At 55.8% G+C, this 14,140-nt stretch overlaps 1 protein-coding gene across 2 annotated transcripts in view; it reads right to left on the reverse strand.

Annotated features, from left to right (window-relative positions):
* Window positions 1-1,059: 1,059 nt before the first annotated feature.
* The window catches only part of HSF1 (heat shock transcription factor 1), a 42,810-nt gene continuing 29,729 nt past the window's right edge, over window positions 1,060-14,140 (reverse strand). Inside the window, exons 5-14 of one of the 2 annotated variants that reach the window (XM_061607187.1) lie at window positions 13,910-13,985; window positions 13,394-13,455; window positions 12,294-12,390; window positions 11,921-12,057; window positions 10,013-10,264; window positions 5,715-5,801; window positions 3,708-3,813; window positions 3,542-3,607; window positions 2,415-2,484; window positions 1,060-2,018 (exon numbers count right to left, since the gene is read on the reverse strand). In XM_061607187.1, coding sequence (XP_061463171.1) covers window positions 1,807-2,018; window positions 2,415-2,484; window positions 3,542-3,607; window positions 3,708-3,813; window positions 5,715-5,801; window positions 10,013-10,264; window positions 11,921-12,057; window positions 12,294-12,390; window positions 13,394-13,455; window positions 13,910-13,985 — 1,165 coding nt within the window. In that variant the 3' untranslated portion in view covers window positions 1,060-1,806. The remainder of the gene's footprint in view (window positions 2,019-2,414; window positions 2,485-3,541; window positions 3,608-3,707; window positions 3,814-5,714; window positions 5,802-10,012; window positions 10,265-11,920; window positions 12,058-12,293; window positions 12,391-13,393; window positions 13,456-13,909; window positions 13,986-14,140) is intronic. The other variant, XM_061607188.1, reaches the window with a different exon arrangement.

Below are 14,140 nucleotides of genomic sequence, written 5' to 3' on the forward strand. Positions count from 1 at the left end.
TATGCTGGACTGCTGTCAGGCTGCGAGAGGCACTCTGGTGCTGCGTCCAGAATTCTTGCGATGGAACTCCAGGTCTAGACACGGCGAGTTCAGGCGAGGCTGCAGGATTGGCGGGCCCCTGGTCCTCTCCATTCACTGGTGAGCTGCTTCCTCTTACACCCATTCCATGGCCAGAAAAGGGCCCATATGCTCTTTGTGATTCGGAGGTGGAGGAGGGATGGGCGTGAGCAAGAGAGACCTTGCTGCTCCAGGCAGTCTTGGAAATGGGTCCCAACACCTCTTGAGACAGACGTGTGCTGCAGTTTTTGACATGCCACTGCAAGAATGCCGGCATCATCATCAGCAACAGTGACCCTGATCCAGGAGTGCGTGAGCGCCTGGCAGGCATTAAGAGGAATACGACAGGGTGCAAATGTCAGCAGAAGGGCCTTCAAGGTAAAGGGGGAGCAGGTAAAAGGTGGCACCCTCCTTGAGACCCCTGCTCAGGAGGACAGACTAATAAACAGGCCGGAGGCACACAACACAGGTGATGTGAAGCTGCTCAGAGCTCTTGGGGAAGGGCTGCAACGCAGAGGCAGAGCATCTGCTTTGCGGGCAGAAAGGCTTAAGTTCACCCCCCGGCATCTCTGGGTAGGCCTGGGGAAAGACTCTAACCTGAAATACTGGACAGCTGCTGCCAGCCAGGGTGTACAATACTGGGCTGAACCGATGCACAGTCTGACTCTGTGTGACGCCCACTTCCTCTCTGGAGGGCATATGGTAGCTGGGAACAGCAGCAGTCTGACCGCCCCCTTCCAGGAGCCTGTCCTACAAAACCCAACAGGAAAAACAGGTGACAGGAAACGACCCGTGGCCTCTGGGAAGGTGGCCTGGGCAGCTCCTGCCGTCAGCGGGAACATTCCTGGACACGGACTGGGACCAGCCTCCCGGAATTGTTGGAGGACAGGAGGAGCCCAGCGTCGGGCTGCCTTGTGTGTTCCGAACGCACCACACACAAATACAGCTTCCAACACAGCAAGCCTAGAGAGCGATGGGCCACTTCATATAGACAGAGAGATATTTGAACGTATATATATAGATATTTATATCGCAGGAGAGAGGAAGGTTGGGGGGGGTGGAGGGGCCTCTTCTCTCGTGTAAAAATCCAAAATACAATTTTCTTCTAGTAACAATCAGAATGCAAATGTACAAATTCTTTACTATAAGCCGAGGGGGAGGAGTGGGGGAGGGGAAGGGAGTGTCCGGGGGTGGGGTGGGGAGCTTCTCACACTGGTGCCCCGTAACATCTGGGAACACGCGTGGCAGCCGAGGCGAAAAAGGGGCCCAGCCCTTGAGCCCCTGACTGTGCGCGCGCATGTGTCTGCATGGGGCAGCAGGGGGAGAGAGCATTTGTATTTCTCTCGAAAAACCAGCAAGTCCATCCTGGTGGGAGGGAGGGAGCGTCCTCCCCCTCCCCCTCTCAAGTGACCACTCTTCACTCTCCTTCCTGCCGAGAGGGCTGGGCAGGGCACAGCGTGGGCGGCTAATGCCCCAGGCCAAGGGCACTGGAGACCCCCAGCTGGCAAGCAAGGAACACGCTGCTTCCACTGCTGCAGACAGCCTGGCACCCCCGCCATTCCTCAAAGCCACGGTGCCTGCTCCAGAGGCCATCTGGGGGTGGGGTGGGGGCCAGACACCTTGAAGTGTTCACACACGCGCGCACACACGCTCCTATCCCAGGGAGCCCAAGAGGGCAGGGAGCTGGCGGCAATGCTGGAGCCAAGCAAGGCGGCAGTCGGTCTGGTCTTCCTTCCACTCCGCCCAGGCTCAGCTTTCGGAGGCAGCAGGGTCCTTGGGTTTGGGAGGTTCCGTCCCGGACAGGAGAGAAATGGCGGGGTCCTCCAAGTACTCGTTCCCCTCCGCGAAGCAGGGCCCTTCGCCCAGCTCGAAGAAAATGGGCATATCTGCGCTGCCCACATCCACAGAGCTCGAGTCCACCAGGAAGAGGGGCTGGGCTGTGTAGTGCACTAACTGCTTGCCTACGGAAAGGGCAGAGGGGCCGTCAGAGCGAGGGGGGAGGAGGGTGCTCGGCCAAGGGGCAGGGGCCGTAGGTGACGCAGGTGGGAGACAGGGCAGGCGCATGCGTGAGGGGGACACCAGCCATGGAAAATGCAGACAGGACACTTCCCAGGGGAAACTCTGGGATCCCCAGCAAGGTAGTCCTTGAGACAGCAAAAGCAGGAGAGGGCGTGAGCGAGAGGAGGTGGGCTGTAGAGGCTGCAGAAAGCCCTGCAAGCAAGCCACGGCAGGGTGCCTCCATTTACTCCTGCAAAGGCCTAAAGCTGTCAGGATGCCCTCCCTTCGGACTGACCCTGGCAGAGGGGAGGCTTGCTGAGGCTCAGCAGAGGGTGGGGAGGGAAGACTACCACACCCACCTGTGTCTGCTGACGAGTCTTCTGCCTCTGCCGGCTTCTGTTGCTCCTGGGAGGACAGGAGGTCTTGGATCTGCAAAGAGAGAGGAAGAGAGATGGCGTTGCCGAGCCAAAGCCTGCAAGACACGGAGAGGAAAGGAGGAGCCGCCACAGGCCATTTGGAAGGGAGGGCTGTGAGCTTCTTCTGAGGCTCTGCAAGGCAAGGGGCCATGGGAGTCAAAGCCTGAAGTCGAATCCCTGGCTGCAGGCCTGACCTCCAGTCTCCCACCCCAAGTCATGTACACAGCAGAACTCCTGGCTGGCTGGAGCTAAATGCACCTCCCGCCCATCTGCTTCTACTCACAGCACAATCCATCAGGGAGTTCTCTCCTGCGCAAGCCCCACTGAAACGAACGGGAGCCCAGAAGAGCACTTGTGCATCTCCCATTCGTTTCAACAGGGGATGCCCAGGAGAGAACTCCTTGCCCGATTGGGCCCTAAAGGACCGGATCTGCCTGTCTTCTGGATCTTGCAGCCCTTAGTGGTGCTCGGAGTGGCCCTGCCTCGTGGCGGTGCCTGGGGGCATGGATGAATTAACTGGGGATCTGCTGGGCAGCAAAGGCCTCAGCAGCATCACCCCATCATCACATTCAGCAAATGCCTCTGGAGAGGCTGACCCGGGGCAGCAGGAGCGCATCCAAAGATTGTAATGAAAAAGGAGCACTCGGCACCTCGTTAGCCGTGTGCGAGTGATGCAGCCGAGGCAGCCAGTGGCAATGGGATGACGTCACCCTGTGGGCTCTCTGAGGCCTCAGTGCTGGGCTGGGAAGCGGTTGCACATTTACTGCCAGATTCTCCTGCAGCTGGCCTAAAAACCTGGGGGGGGGGAGGGGGGTGTCCACTGAGTACTGGGATGTGGATAGGCACATGCGTGTTTCCCTTCCTCCCCCCACTTTAAAACGCTTTATTTATACTGAGAAAATATTTACGTAAGGTACGTATACATGACTGAATGTATAGGGAGACACAAAATTACACATTTTATAAAGTGCGTTTGTCCTTTCTGCTGGATACCACTGCCCAGATATCACTGCTATGGGGCAGTATACAAATGTAATCAATAATAATAATATCTGCATGAGCAAACTCACGCTGGCCAAGGTGCTGTCCAGGTCCGGCAAGTTCATATCCGCCACAGTCATGGAAGGACTAAAGAGCTGTTGAGAGGAGGGGACAACGGACACAAATGTTAGCAGGCGAGAGGCACAAGCATCCCTCCCCCCCCCCCGTGTGAGGGCTCCCAAGTGGAAGACGTACGTCCAGCAAGGCGCTCGTGTCCACGCTGAAGCCGTGGGTGCTAAGCATGGCCTGGAGGTTATCCAGGCTGGAATCGATAGTGTCCAAGTGCTCATTCAACTCATTTCTAGGGAAAGAAGAAAAGAAAGATTGCAGCGAGGGCCACGGCTACTTGTCACGATAAAATGAGAGGCACCATGCCCTGAACTGTCAGTTGCTGGGGAATGGCAAGCAGGAGGTGGCTGTTGGGCTCATATTCTGCTTGAAGAGGCTGGACTAGGTGGGCTTCTCTGGGTTTCATCTAGTATGGTTCTTCTGATGTTCTTAAGGGCTCCTCCTCTGGGCCACAGTGGCCTTTCTGGCCCACTAGAGGGTTGAAGCCTCGTGTTGCCATCACCTGCCAATAGCTCCAGCCTGAGTTTTGGCCTAGGCCAGCCTTTCCCAACTAGTGGGTCACCAGATGTTGTTGGACCACAATTCCCATCTTTCCTGACCATTGGCAATGCTGGCTGAGGCTGATGGGAGTTGTGGTCCAACATCTGGTGGCCCACTAGTTGGGGAAGGCTGGCCTAGGAGCTCTTTCAGGAAATGTCTCCATTGGTCAGGAGAGGGCGAATGCACTTTCAGCCTAGCTCCCTCTCAGCAGTCCCCCTGTATACCCAGCAAGATGTCCTCCCTGCCTCCACTGGAAGAACTCTCTCAATGTCCTTCCCTGCCTGCCCACTGAAGCAGGCTTTGGCTACAGTGCAGCGTGTAATGCCTCTAGGTTTTGCAGACCTTCCTTGGCTCAATTTACACAGCACCAGAATCAGAACAGGAAGCCTGCCTGTTTAGCCTCAGGGCTCTGAAGGACCTCTCCCTTGGCAGCACAACCAGCCTAGAATCATAAGAGTTGGAAGGGGCCTGTAAGGCCATCAAGTCCAACCCCTGCTCCATACAGGAATTAAAGCACCCATGACAGGTGGCGGTCCAGCTGCCTCTTGAAGGCCTCTGCTGTTGGGAAAGCCCACCACCTCCCTAGGTAAACCTGTTGGTGGTGAAGAGACATTGCCATTCAAGGGCTGGGTCCAAGCCATTCCCAATGAGTGGTGGGGGGGTATCCCAAAGGTAGCCGGTCAGATGATACATTTTCCTGTGGAGCAAAGCTGGAAAGGGGTCATGGTGGTGGTGCTGAGTCAGCCATTCAACTATGAATTAACAGGGGAAGGACACAAGGAGTTGTGCCTGCTCAGGGAAAGCGTGTCTGACTCCGAAGGGGAATTGGCTGACAGTATCTATCTTCTGAAGGTACCATGCGAGACAGACAGACAGAGCTAGACAGACACACCCTCACACAGGTCAGGCGTCTCCCCCACCCCCCCGCCCGTCCCCTTAGGAAGATGCTTTGGCTAGAGGGCCAATCCAGGTTGCTCAGCAGACAGTTTCGTTCATTTCCCCAGTGAGCTGGGTCCAAAGCAGCTCTCAACAAACATCCGCTAGGTATCAAAACACAGCGCACTGGGCTGGGGGAGAAGCCGACACTGAGCGGCAGCAGTGCTCCAAGGCTTCAGGCAGGGAGCCTCTCTTAGCCCTCCCTGGAGATGCCCGCAGGAACTGATCCTGGGGCCTTCTGGATGCAATGCAGGTGCTCTGCTGTTGATCCAGCATCATTCCCCCTCAGTGATGGGGAGGAAAATGCTCCAAGGCAGGAGGGGCTTCAAAAGATGCTTGCATCTGGCAGCAGGGAACAGAGGAGTCCCTGACTCAGGCCAGCAAAGCCTCTCTCAGCACTGGAGCAACCCTGCCCCGCCCACTCCTATACTCCGAAGAGCTTCCCCAGAGCATAAGGGATGGGGTAAAAAAGGTGGGGTCATTCGGGCGGTGGATTCAACTCGTTTGAACAGCTCCCTCGTCGTTTTCTCTCTCCCCCCCCCCGATGTGGAGAGGCCTTAGAGAGGGTCAGCTGGCCTGGCCGAAAGGGCAGCTCCTCGCCATTCCCCCTCCGTGGTCAGCAATGCCTTGGGAGCAGCATGCTGTGGAAATGCTAACCCTTGCGGTGGTCTGCAGTGCAGTGAGGAAGAGGAAGGGCTGGGGAAAAGGCAGGTGACTTCAGACATCTGCGGTGTACGAGCCAAACTGGAAGATACAAAGAGAAGAAGAGGAACACTCGACTCAGAAGCCCCAGCCCTTGTCACCTTCAGGGAAGAAACGGTGGTTACTTTCAAGAGGCAAGGAAGAGTCGCTGGCTGACTCTGTTCCAGGGCCCTGGGAAGAGTGGCAGGCACGGGGTGTGCATCCGCACGGCACAGCGCCTCCCTGACAACTCAGGACAAGAGAGCAACGGGCAGCAAGCCAGAGGGATCCTACACAAGCACAGCGAAGGTGAGTGACGCAGCCTGCGCAACAGAAACCCTGCAACCAACTCCGGTTACTCGGGGCAGGCACCTGGTGCTCCAAGCTGCGCTCCTCACTGGCCAAGCCTCAGGTACTGAGCACCAAAAGCATCTGAATTCCACAGCCAGCATTATGCACTCACAACTCATTTGCATTAGCCTGCTTGCTTTGCACCAAGTTACAGTCCTTTTCCAAGGCAGGGAAGGCACGTCCTGCTCCCTGGGGAGACACCGTTACCTATAAGCAGCCTGCCAGCATTTCTGTCTTATCCTTGTTGGAGGACCCACAGAGGCCTCGTCTTGACAAATAACCCTTGCCCTCCGGTTCCAGAACCAGAGTCAGCGCTGTGGGCCAGAACTGTCAGGGCATGGGCAGGTCTGCACTGGGTGCGTGCAACATGAAGGGGATCTGGTTAAAATGTGACCAGGGGCAACCGATCTGTGCTCCCGGATATCGGCCCTGTACCCCGGCAACTCCTGCTTGCTCTCAGGCCGCTGAGAGTGCAGAGCAATGGGAGCCCTGGGCCTGTGCAGGGAAGAGGTCCGGTCCTGACCCGTTGGAACCAGGCAGGGATGAAGAGAAAGAGGAAGCGAACAACTGGGAGGGGGCAGGAGGGGTGCACGGCGGAATCCCTTCGGGGCTGGCACTGGAGACCAGCGCAATGGAAGGTCCACACCCACATCCCTTCAGAGGAGAAGCAGTTGGCATTGCTCCCTGCCTCTCAATATTCCCCTCCCCGGAGGTTCGGGCATCCTCTGACGGGACTCGTGCCTTCTGTTGGCACTGCAGGACCACCCTCCATCCGCCCCTCCCCGACCCTGCCCTGCATGGGTTGCCTTCACCCCTGCTGCTAGCCCAACCAGGTGGCAGGCAGGGCAGCGAGGGAGAGGCTACGGTGGCGATCCCAACCCCTGGCACTGCTCTCTTGCCCATTTCAGCACGGAGAGGAGCATTTGCCGGTGAGGTAAGGAGCTGACACAGCCAGCCTGGAGAGGAGAGTGAGCAGGGCTGCTGTGGCGGCAGCGGCTGCCTCTTGCTCTCTTGGCTGCCCTCACTGGCCACCTGTGGGCAGCCAAGCGAGTGAGCCATCGGGCAGGGCAGCTAGAGAAGGAGCAGCTGCTGCCAGGCTGTTCTCTCTCTCTCTGCCTCTGGCAGTGCTGGCAGATCAGGCCGCTTGAGGCAGCCGATGCCCAGAGGGGCAAGTGAGCACAACTCCTGCGGCTGCTTCCACTGCCCCTCCCCCCCACGGACCCTTCACCTTCTCAGCATCCGTGATGTGAACGGGGTGGGTGGGGAGCATGAACTTCTGGGGGGGGTCCAAAATGCCTCTTGCCGAGGGCTCGCTCAAGCCTGGAGATGGCAGAGTGCTCTGTATATACCCCCTTGGCGATGGTGGAGTGACAACTCCCCCTGCAGGTATCAGCCTTGCCCAATCTACACAAGGGGAGGGAGATGCTGGGGAGGGCAATAGGAGGAAGCCCCCCCGGCTGCAGCTCCTAAGTTCTGTGGGAAAGGGGAGTTAACCCGCTCACACACGTGTGGTTTTCTTAGTTACGCAATCACCCTGTCAACAAATATCAGCTTTGGGGGAGTTGGTGGGTGAAGGGAAAATAACACAGACCCCCCCACCCGTGCCCAGCAGCTGAGATTAATTTTTTAAAAACTGAGGGGGAGGGCGGAGGGAGAGATCCTGATCTGAGTCTAGTTTGGCCCTGAGGAACTAGCCCTGCCTCCCCTCCTGCCTCGGGCCACAAAGCCAAGGAAGGGGGTGGCTCTTGTACAAGCAGGGCGGGGGCCACCACTCAGAGACGGGGCACCTGCTTTGACCACAGAGGAGGTCCCAGGTTCTGCCCTCCAAAGTGCCTCCCGTCATTGTTGTTTCTAAAACCGGATCAGGCAGCAGGACATTATGGGAGCAACGCTTCCTGTCTGAGGTGTGGGGGAACGGCCGCCGCTTGGGGCAGATGAAACTGTGCTCAACGGGCAGGCCTCCCTTGCTTCCCGTGCCAGAGACAGAGCTGCATCAGCTGCGGTTTGTCACACGGCTGCAGGGACAGGTGCCCAGGCACCTCTGCTTCTGCCCAACTCCCGCCCCACCCGATGCCTCAGCGCCATCTCCTCAGTCTCCAGGGGGGCTTCTGGTGCCAGGGGAGGAGGATGGGAGGGCTCTGCCATGTTTTCACCCGACCTCAATATAGGTACACACAGCCTGGACAGGTCTGTTTTCAACAGCTGCCTACTGCTTTGGGGCTGGCCAGAAATCTAGAAGCAACCCGCTGGCCTTCCAGGTAGCATGAAAGCCTGTTCCAGTACGTGGAGGGCCCCCTCCGCAGCACAAACAGACCTCAAGCTCCCTTTGGGCAGAGGGAAATCCTACCCTTCCTTCTTCTAAGGACAGAGGGAGAAATGCAGAGGTCTGGCTCCCACAGAGGGGCGCACAGCGTTTCTTGGCTTCAGGCTGCAGCGGGGGGCTTAAACAACTAAAACGAAACAACCTCCTCCCCTCCAGCATATAGAAGGCTAGCAGGCCAGCGCGTAGACCACGCAAGAGGCTACCTTTATTCCACACAGGAGGAGCATTCCGTCCTTGGAGCCCCCAGTTGCAGGCTGAACGGCTGCTCCCGCCGTAAGGACTACTAGGCCAAAGCCTCCTGTGTGTGATGCAAATGGCCCGCCCTGGAGGCGCCATGTGTTACTCCTGGGATGCAGCAGGAGAGAGACCTTGGCAGCTGAAAGCCAGGCTGGGTGACAGGACGAGCAAGGACACCGTGTGAGCACGTGAGGAGCAGGGAGAGAGCTGGGTTGGCAGCCCAAAGATGGGTGTCTACCTGTCACTTTTCTTTCTTCTGGTGAGGCCCTTGTGTCTTTAACAGGCTCACAGCAGGCAGAAGCTCAACTGGTGCAGGGAGATGTTTTCCCTGCAGAACATCTGACCACTGGGCAGCCATCCAAGGCAAGGGAGCCCTCCCAAATGTAGAAGGGGGGCTCTAAGTAGTCCATGGGGACCCTAGTTCCACCCCTCCAAACTGGAAGCAGGGCTGCTGGGGTGGGGGCTGTCTTGAGCCCTGCAGCAGCCAACTGGCTGTGCCCCAAACCTGATGCTAAATAGGCTGCCCTTCAGAGTTCTCTGCTGGCCTAGGCTGGCCACTGGCCCTGGTCTGGCAGCCAACCTGTCTCTGTCTGTGTGTGTGTGATTCTTTTTATGTGACTCTTGTGAACATGAGATAATCGGGTCTCAACCTACAAACACAAAAAATCAAAGGACAAAGAATCTCATCAGGCTTCCTTACAGCAGTCATTCATCCGGCTTGTGCTCCTTGTTCTAATTTGTAGCTCAACAAGTTCAGATGAAACAAACCACTGACTACTGTGGCCCACAACTGGAAGGCAAGTTGCTTAAAGAAATCCCTGACGTGCAATGCAGGAGCAAGCCCTGAGTGCAAAGCTTGGGAAAGTTACTTTTTTGAACTACAACTCTCATCAGCCCAATCCAGTGGCCATGCTGGCTGGGGCTGATGGGAGTTGTAGTTTTAAAAAAAGTAACTTCCCCCAGCTCTGCCAGAGTTGCCTCTGGGCCAATTAATACTGCTTCTCAGAAACTGGGCAAGAGGGACCCTCCCGGGGTCTCGGCCACGGATTCAGCTTGGGAGGAAGTGGCTCAGCTTAGGGCTGGAGCAGCTGGAATCTGCCCATCCAGGCAGCCCTTTGCCTTTGGCAGAGGTCAGCAACTGAGAGCTCCCAAGCCAATCAGGCCTGAGGATTGGCTACAGCAATCCCCTCCCCCAGATACATATAAACAGATTGGGGGAAGGACAGCAAAGTGGGGGCAGAAGAAGGCTGGTAATGACAGCAGGATGTGGAGACCCACCGGATCCGCCAGCACTTAACCCTCGAATGGCTCTGTCCGTTCTCATCTCTGACGTGGGCAGACTGGTGCCCCCCCCCGTGCTTACTTGTCAAGGCAGGCAACGCTGAGGCACTTTTCGGGGGGCTGGGCCTGCATAGCGGTGGTGGTGCTGCTGCTGGCGGAAGAGGGCGCGGCTCTGCTGCTTCTGGGCTCACCCTCCTGCAAGATGGAGTCGATGAAGGTGGAGGGAGAGAGGGGGCTTTCGACAGCAGGAGTGCTGATGGGGCTGGCTTCCTCAATCAGTGGGCTACGAGATGGGCTGGGGGGCTCCTCTTTGATTCGGACCACAGGGCTGCACCTAAGACAGAGAGTGCGAAGCCATCCCCGGGCAAACAACGGCATTCTGTTAGTCCAGACAGGCCCACTGCATCTGCATCTGCTTCCTATGCAGCCACCATTCCCTCTGCCTAGAATCTTTCAAGAGAGGACTCTCCACCTGAGGACAAGGCTGGAAAACCCCGCCCCTCCCCCTTCACGAAGCTCCTCCCCTTCAGATCTGTTCATCCCGCCACACACTTCCTTTCTTTTGAGGTTTCGTAAACAAATTGGTCTAGGCTTTGCATCCCCAAACACAGCTTCTCCACCACAGGGATGTTTGAAAGAGAGTGTATAGGGAACATAGTTCCTCTGGCAGATGGAAACCCCCCCCCAACGCTTTAGTAGGAGGTTCAATTAGCCCCACTGGAATGGCCACCAGGTACAAACGAGCTAAGCAATGACGACCCACTTGGGCAAGCATCTGGTCCCCATTTCAAAGCAATGGTTTCTGGTGGGGGCACACACAGAGGCAATGAACAGTGGCTGCGGGTGATGCAGCATCAGTGCCAGCAATATCCAAATTACAACTGGGAGAGGTAGGAAACACCAATGAACGAAGACCACGGGTTCCTGCTTGCTCTGGGAATGTCAAGGCTTCAGGTGTCTGGAGTGACACAGGCTGGGCTGGGCAGAGCATGAAGCAAGTAGGCCTCACTTCAAGGAGCTGAAGATATGGGGAGAGGGGACTACTGCACGTAGAGATGCTTTTCCAAGCAGGCACTTAAGCCCAGCATGAGGCAAAGGGCCCCTGGGCACACATCGAGAGTAATGCCTCGGTGTCCAGCCTGCAGCAAAGCCCCTTGGGAGCGCGCTTGGTGAAGCCAGGGCTGGCATGCCCAGCCATGAAGACACTGCAAGGAAGCAGCTAAGAGGAGCCTTGCATCCCAAGCACCAAAAAGCAGAACAAAACGCCGTCTGGGTCCATTCACACAACCGGATATGCTGGGACTCCTCAATTCCCTGTCATTAACATGAGTCAGAAAGAGAATCGGCCGTGCCTGGCAAGAAGAGGAGCTCCTCAGTCTCCTCCCTTTTGCCCCTCGACAAATCCCCTGGGTGGGGAACACCAGGGTCCCACTCTCTTGCACCAGAGGAATTCAGGCTTTTGCAGAGGCGCACAGACACATTAATGAATAACCTCATTAAAAGGGCGTGAGACTGGAGCACCCTGCAAGTCCTTGCCTGTGCAGACTGAATTCTTCTTCTGGAATAACCACCCTGAGATAACCGCCTCTGAATCGTGACTGGGTAATTAGGTCCTTGGTAAATTTCAGGCCACGTATCTTTACTTCGGTTGAGAAGTTTGCTGAGAAAGCTGACTTGAAATTCAAAAGGGGAAAAAAACATGCGTTTTCTAGCCATCCTGGATGCAGAGGGAAACTTGGTAAGCCGCAGACCATGTCTGCGAAAAGTCAGAAATCCGAAGAAGGCTTTGTTTGGGGAGATGGGGGCCTGTGCAGCATGCAGCTTTATCTTCCCTCTGAGGCGGCTTTCCCATTCCTGTGCTTTGGATGCCCCCCCAACAAAAACACACACGCACACAAATACTGCAACTAGAAGAGACCACGCCTGCTAGGCCCACCTAGGCCACACATGGGCAATCTGGCAATGGATGAAGAGAGTTGCTGTTGCATACCTTCCGTCGAGGCTGCTGCTGGGGGAGGCTGAGGGGCTGGACTGGGCCAGTTCTGTCACATCTGAGATAATAGGGCCGGAGTTGGCAGAGGAGTCGGGGGAGTACAGGTTCGAGCCGCTGTATGCTGGGGAGGAGGCCTGCAAGGAGAATGGAGGTGTTGGTGGAACCTCCCATGCTAGGAGGCAAGGGTCCAAAAGGTGACTGCCAAAAGTCCATGGGTCTGCCCCCCAGGCCCCCTCACCTCCCACCTCCCAGGCAAGCTGCTGCTCTCTCAAGCTTCCAGCAGTTAGCAAGGCCAAGCGGTAGCCCCACAGGGTCTCCAGCTCAATATGCAGCTAAGCCCACCCTCCCTCGCCCCAAGGCAAGTACTTACGGGGTAAGGGGACGGGCCGTGGATGTGCTCCAAAGAGTACTGTCGGCTATACTTGGGCATGGGGTGGGCAGAACTGCCATCATTCAACATCAAGGGGCTGGAAGGGAAAGCCAGAGACTTGTGAGGCCAAGCAAGAGAGAAGAGTCTTCCAACAAGCCTTTTAAGTTGAGACCTATCCCAGTCTGCACCTGTGTTAGAATGTTAACATGTTTTTTTTCAATAATGTTTTTCACCCTTTTTTTAGAGATGTTTTTAAAGCTTTTTAAAAAAATGTTTTTAACGTTGTTTTGTTTTAATGTAATTTTAAGGTCTGTTTTTATGATGTTTTAAAGTGTTTTTAGCGCTTTTGTTTGCCCCCCTGGGCTCCTGCTGGGAGGAAGGGCGGGATATAAATAAATAAATAAATAAGAGGAGACGAGCATGAGGTAGGTTACGAGGACCAAGACACACACATGCACCCCCAAAGTGGCAGGGATCCCCCCCATTTTTGCCTAGAGATCCCCAAAGACAGCTATCTGACTGTGGCAGGTGCCTTTCTGTTCAGAACACTTCAGAAAAGGCCATTCCTTGGACAGGCTATTCCATGCTAGCCAGTTTCTAGGAAAGAGCTGACTGCTAGAGGATCAGTGCCCCAGAGTGTATGCCCCACAGCGCTGCATGATGCATCAGGTGTACTTGAAAGGTTGTCACACAGAGGAGGACCGGGATCTCTTCTCGATCATCCCAGAGTGCAGGACACGGAATAATGGGCTCAAGATGCAGGAAGCCAAATTTCAACTGAACTTCAGAAAAAACTTCCTAACTGTTTTAGCAGGACACCAATAGAAGCAATGACCTAGGAAGGTGGTGGGCTCTCCAGCACTGGAGGCATTCAAGAGGCAGCTGGACAGCCACCCGTCAGGTCTGCTTTAACGTGGATTCCTGCATGGAGTAGGGGTTTGACTCGATGGCCTTATGGGCCCCTTCCAACTCTACAATTCTAAGGCTGCTTGAACATCTCAGGAAGTATCCTACACATCACATCCTTTGTGAGCCACCTTAAGAGTTTCTCCCAGCCGACAGGAAAATCAAGGTATTGCCTCTTGACTGGGCCCACTTACATCTTCCTCTTCACCCCGAGAATGCGGTTGGACTGCACCAACGAAATCAAGAATTGGATAAGCTGCAGGAGAGAAAGTGAAATGCCATGAAGAGTGATGCCCACCGTTGTTGGAGAGGGATCCCTGCCTGGACGACTGAGATCCAAAGGTACACAAGGAAGGGACCACCCTGCTCAAATCTATGGGCCCCCCTCCCCACGCACATGCACACACACATACGCTGATCAGCAGCCCTTAAAAGCCAATCGGATCAGAAAAATCATTAATCATATCATTTGTGATATTAAATCCCTGTCTGGAAAAACACCAAGATGGAGCCTTGGCTTACAATGGAGAATTTACCAACAGGTAAGAGATTATGGCCCTTACCCTCAGGGTCCCTTTACAAAGCCAGATGCCACCTCCTGATACGCCCTGGTCTCCTTCCCTTGGCAGCTCAACAGCCCCAGCTGCTGCACGGCCCATCTGGAACGGCAGAGGAGACGCCACGCGTGGAGAAAGACAGGCTGTGCTTACCTTGTTCACAACCTTCTGCTGCTGGGTGTGCTTCTGCCGCAAACTGGCCACCTCCCGCCACAGCGCCTCATTCTCACTGAAAAGAAGGAAGCAGCCATCTTAACCTAGGCAGCCACTCTGGGAGCTCAAACTGCCTCCAAGCAAAGAAAGTAAAATGCAGGTTCATTCAGCCTGGTTATTTGGAGCAAAGCTCAGCAGGGCAACAGCCCAGGTCTCAGGGTCTGGAACCTG

This window comes from Rhineura floridana, chromosome 1 (genome assembly GCF_030035675.1).
Source record: "Rhineura floridana isolate rRhiFlo1 chromosome 1, rRhiFlo1.hap2, whole genome shotgun sequence".
Classification (NCBI taxonomy): Eukaryota; Metazoa; Chordata; class Lepidosauria; order Squamata; family Rhineuridae; genus Rhineura; species Rhineura floridana.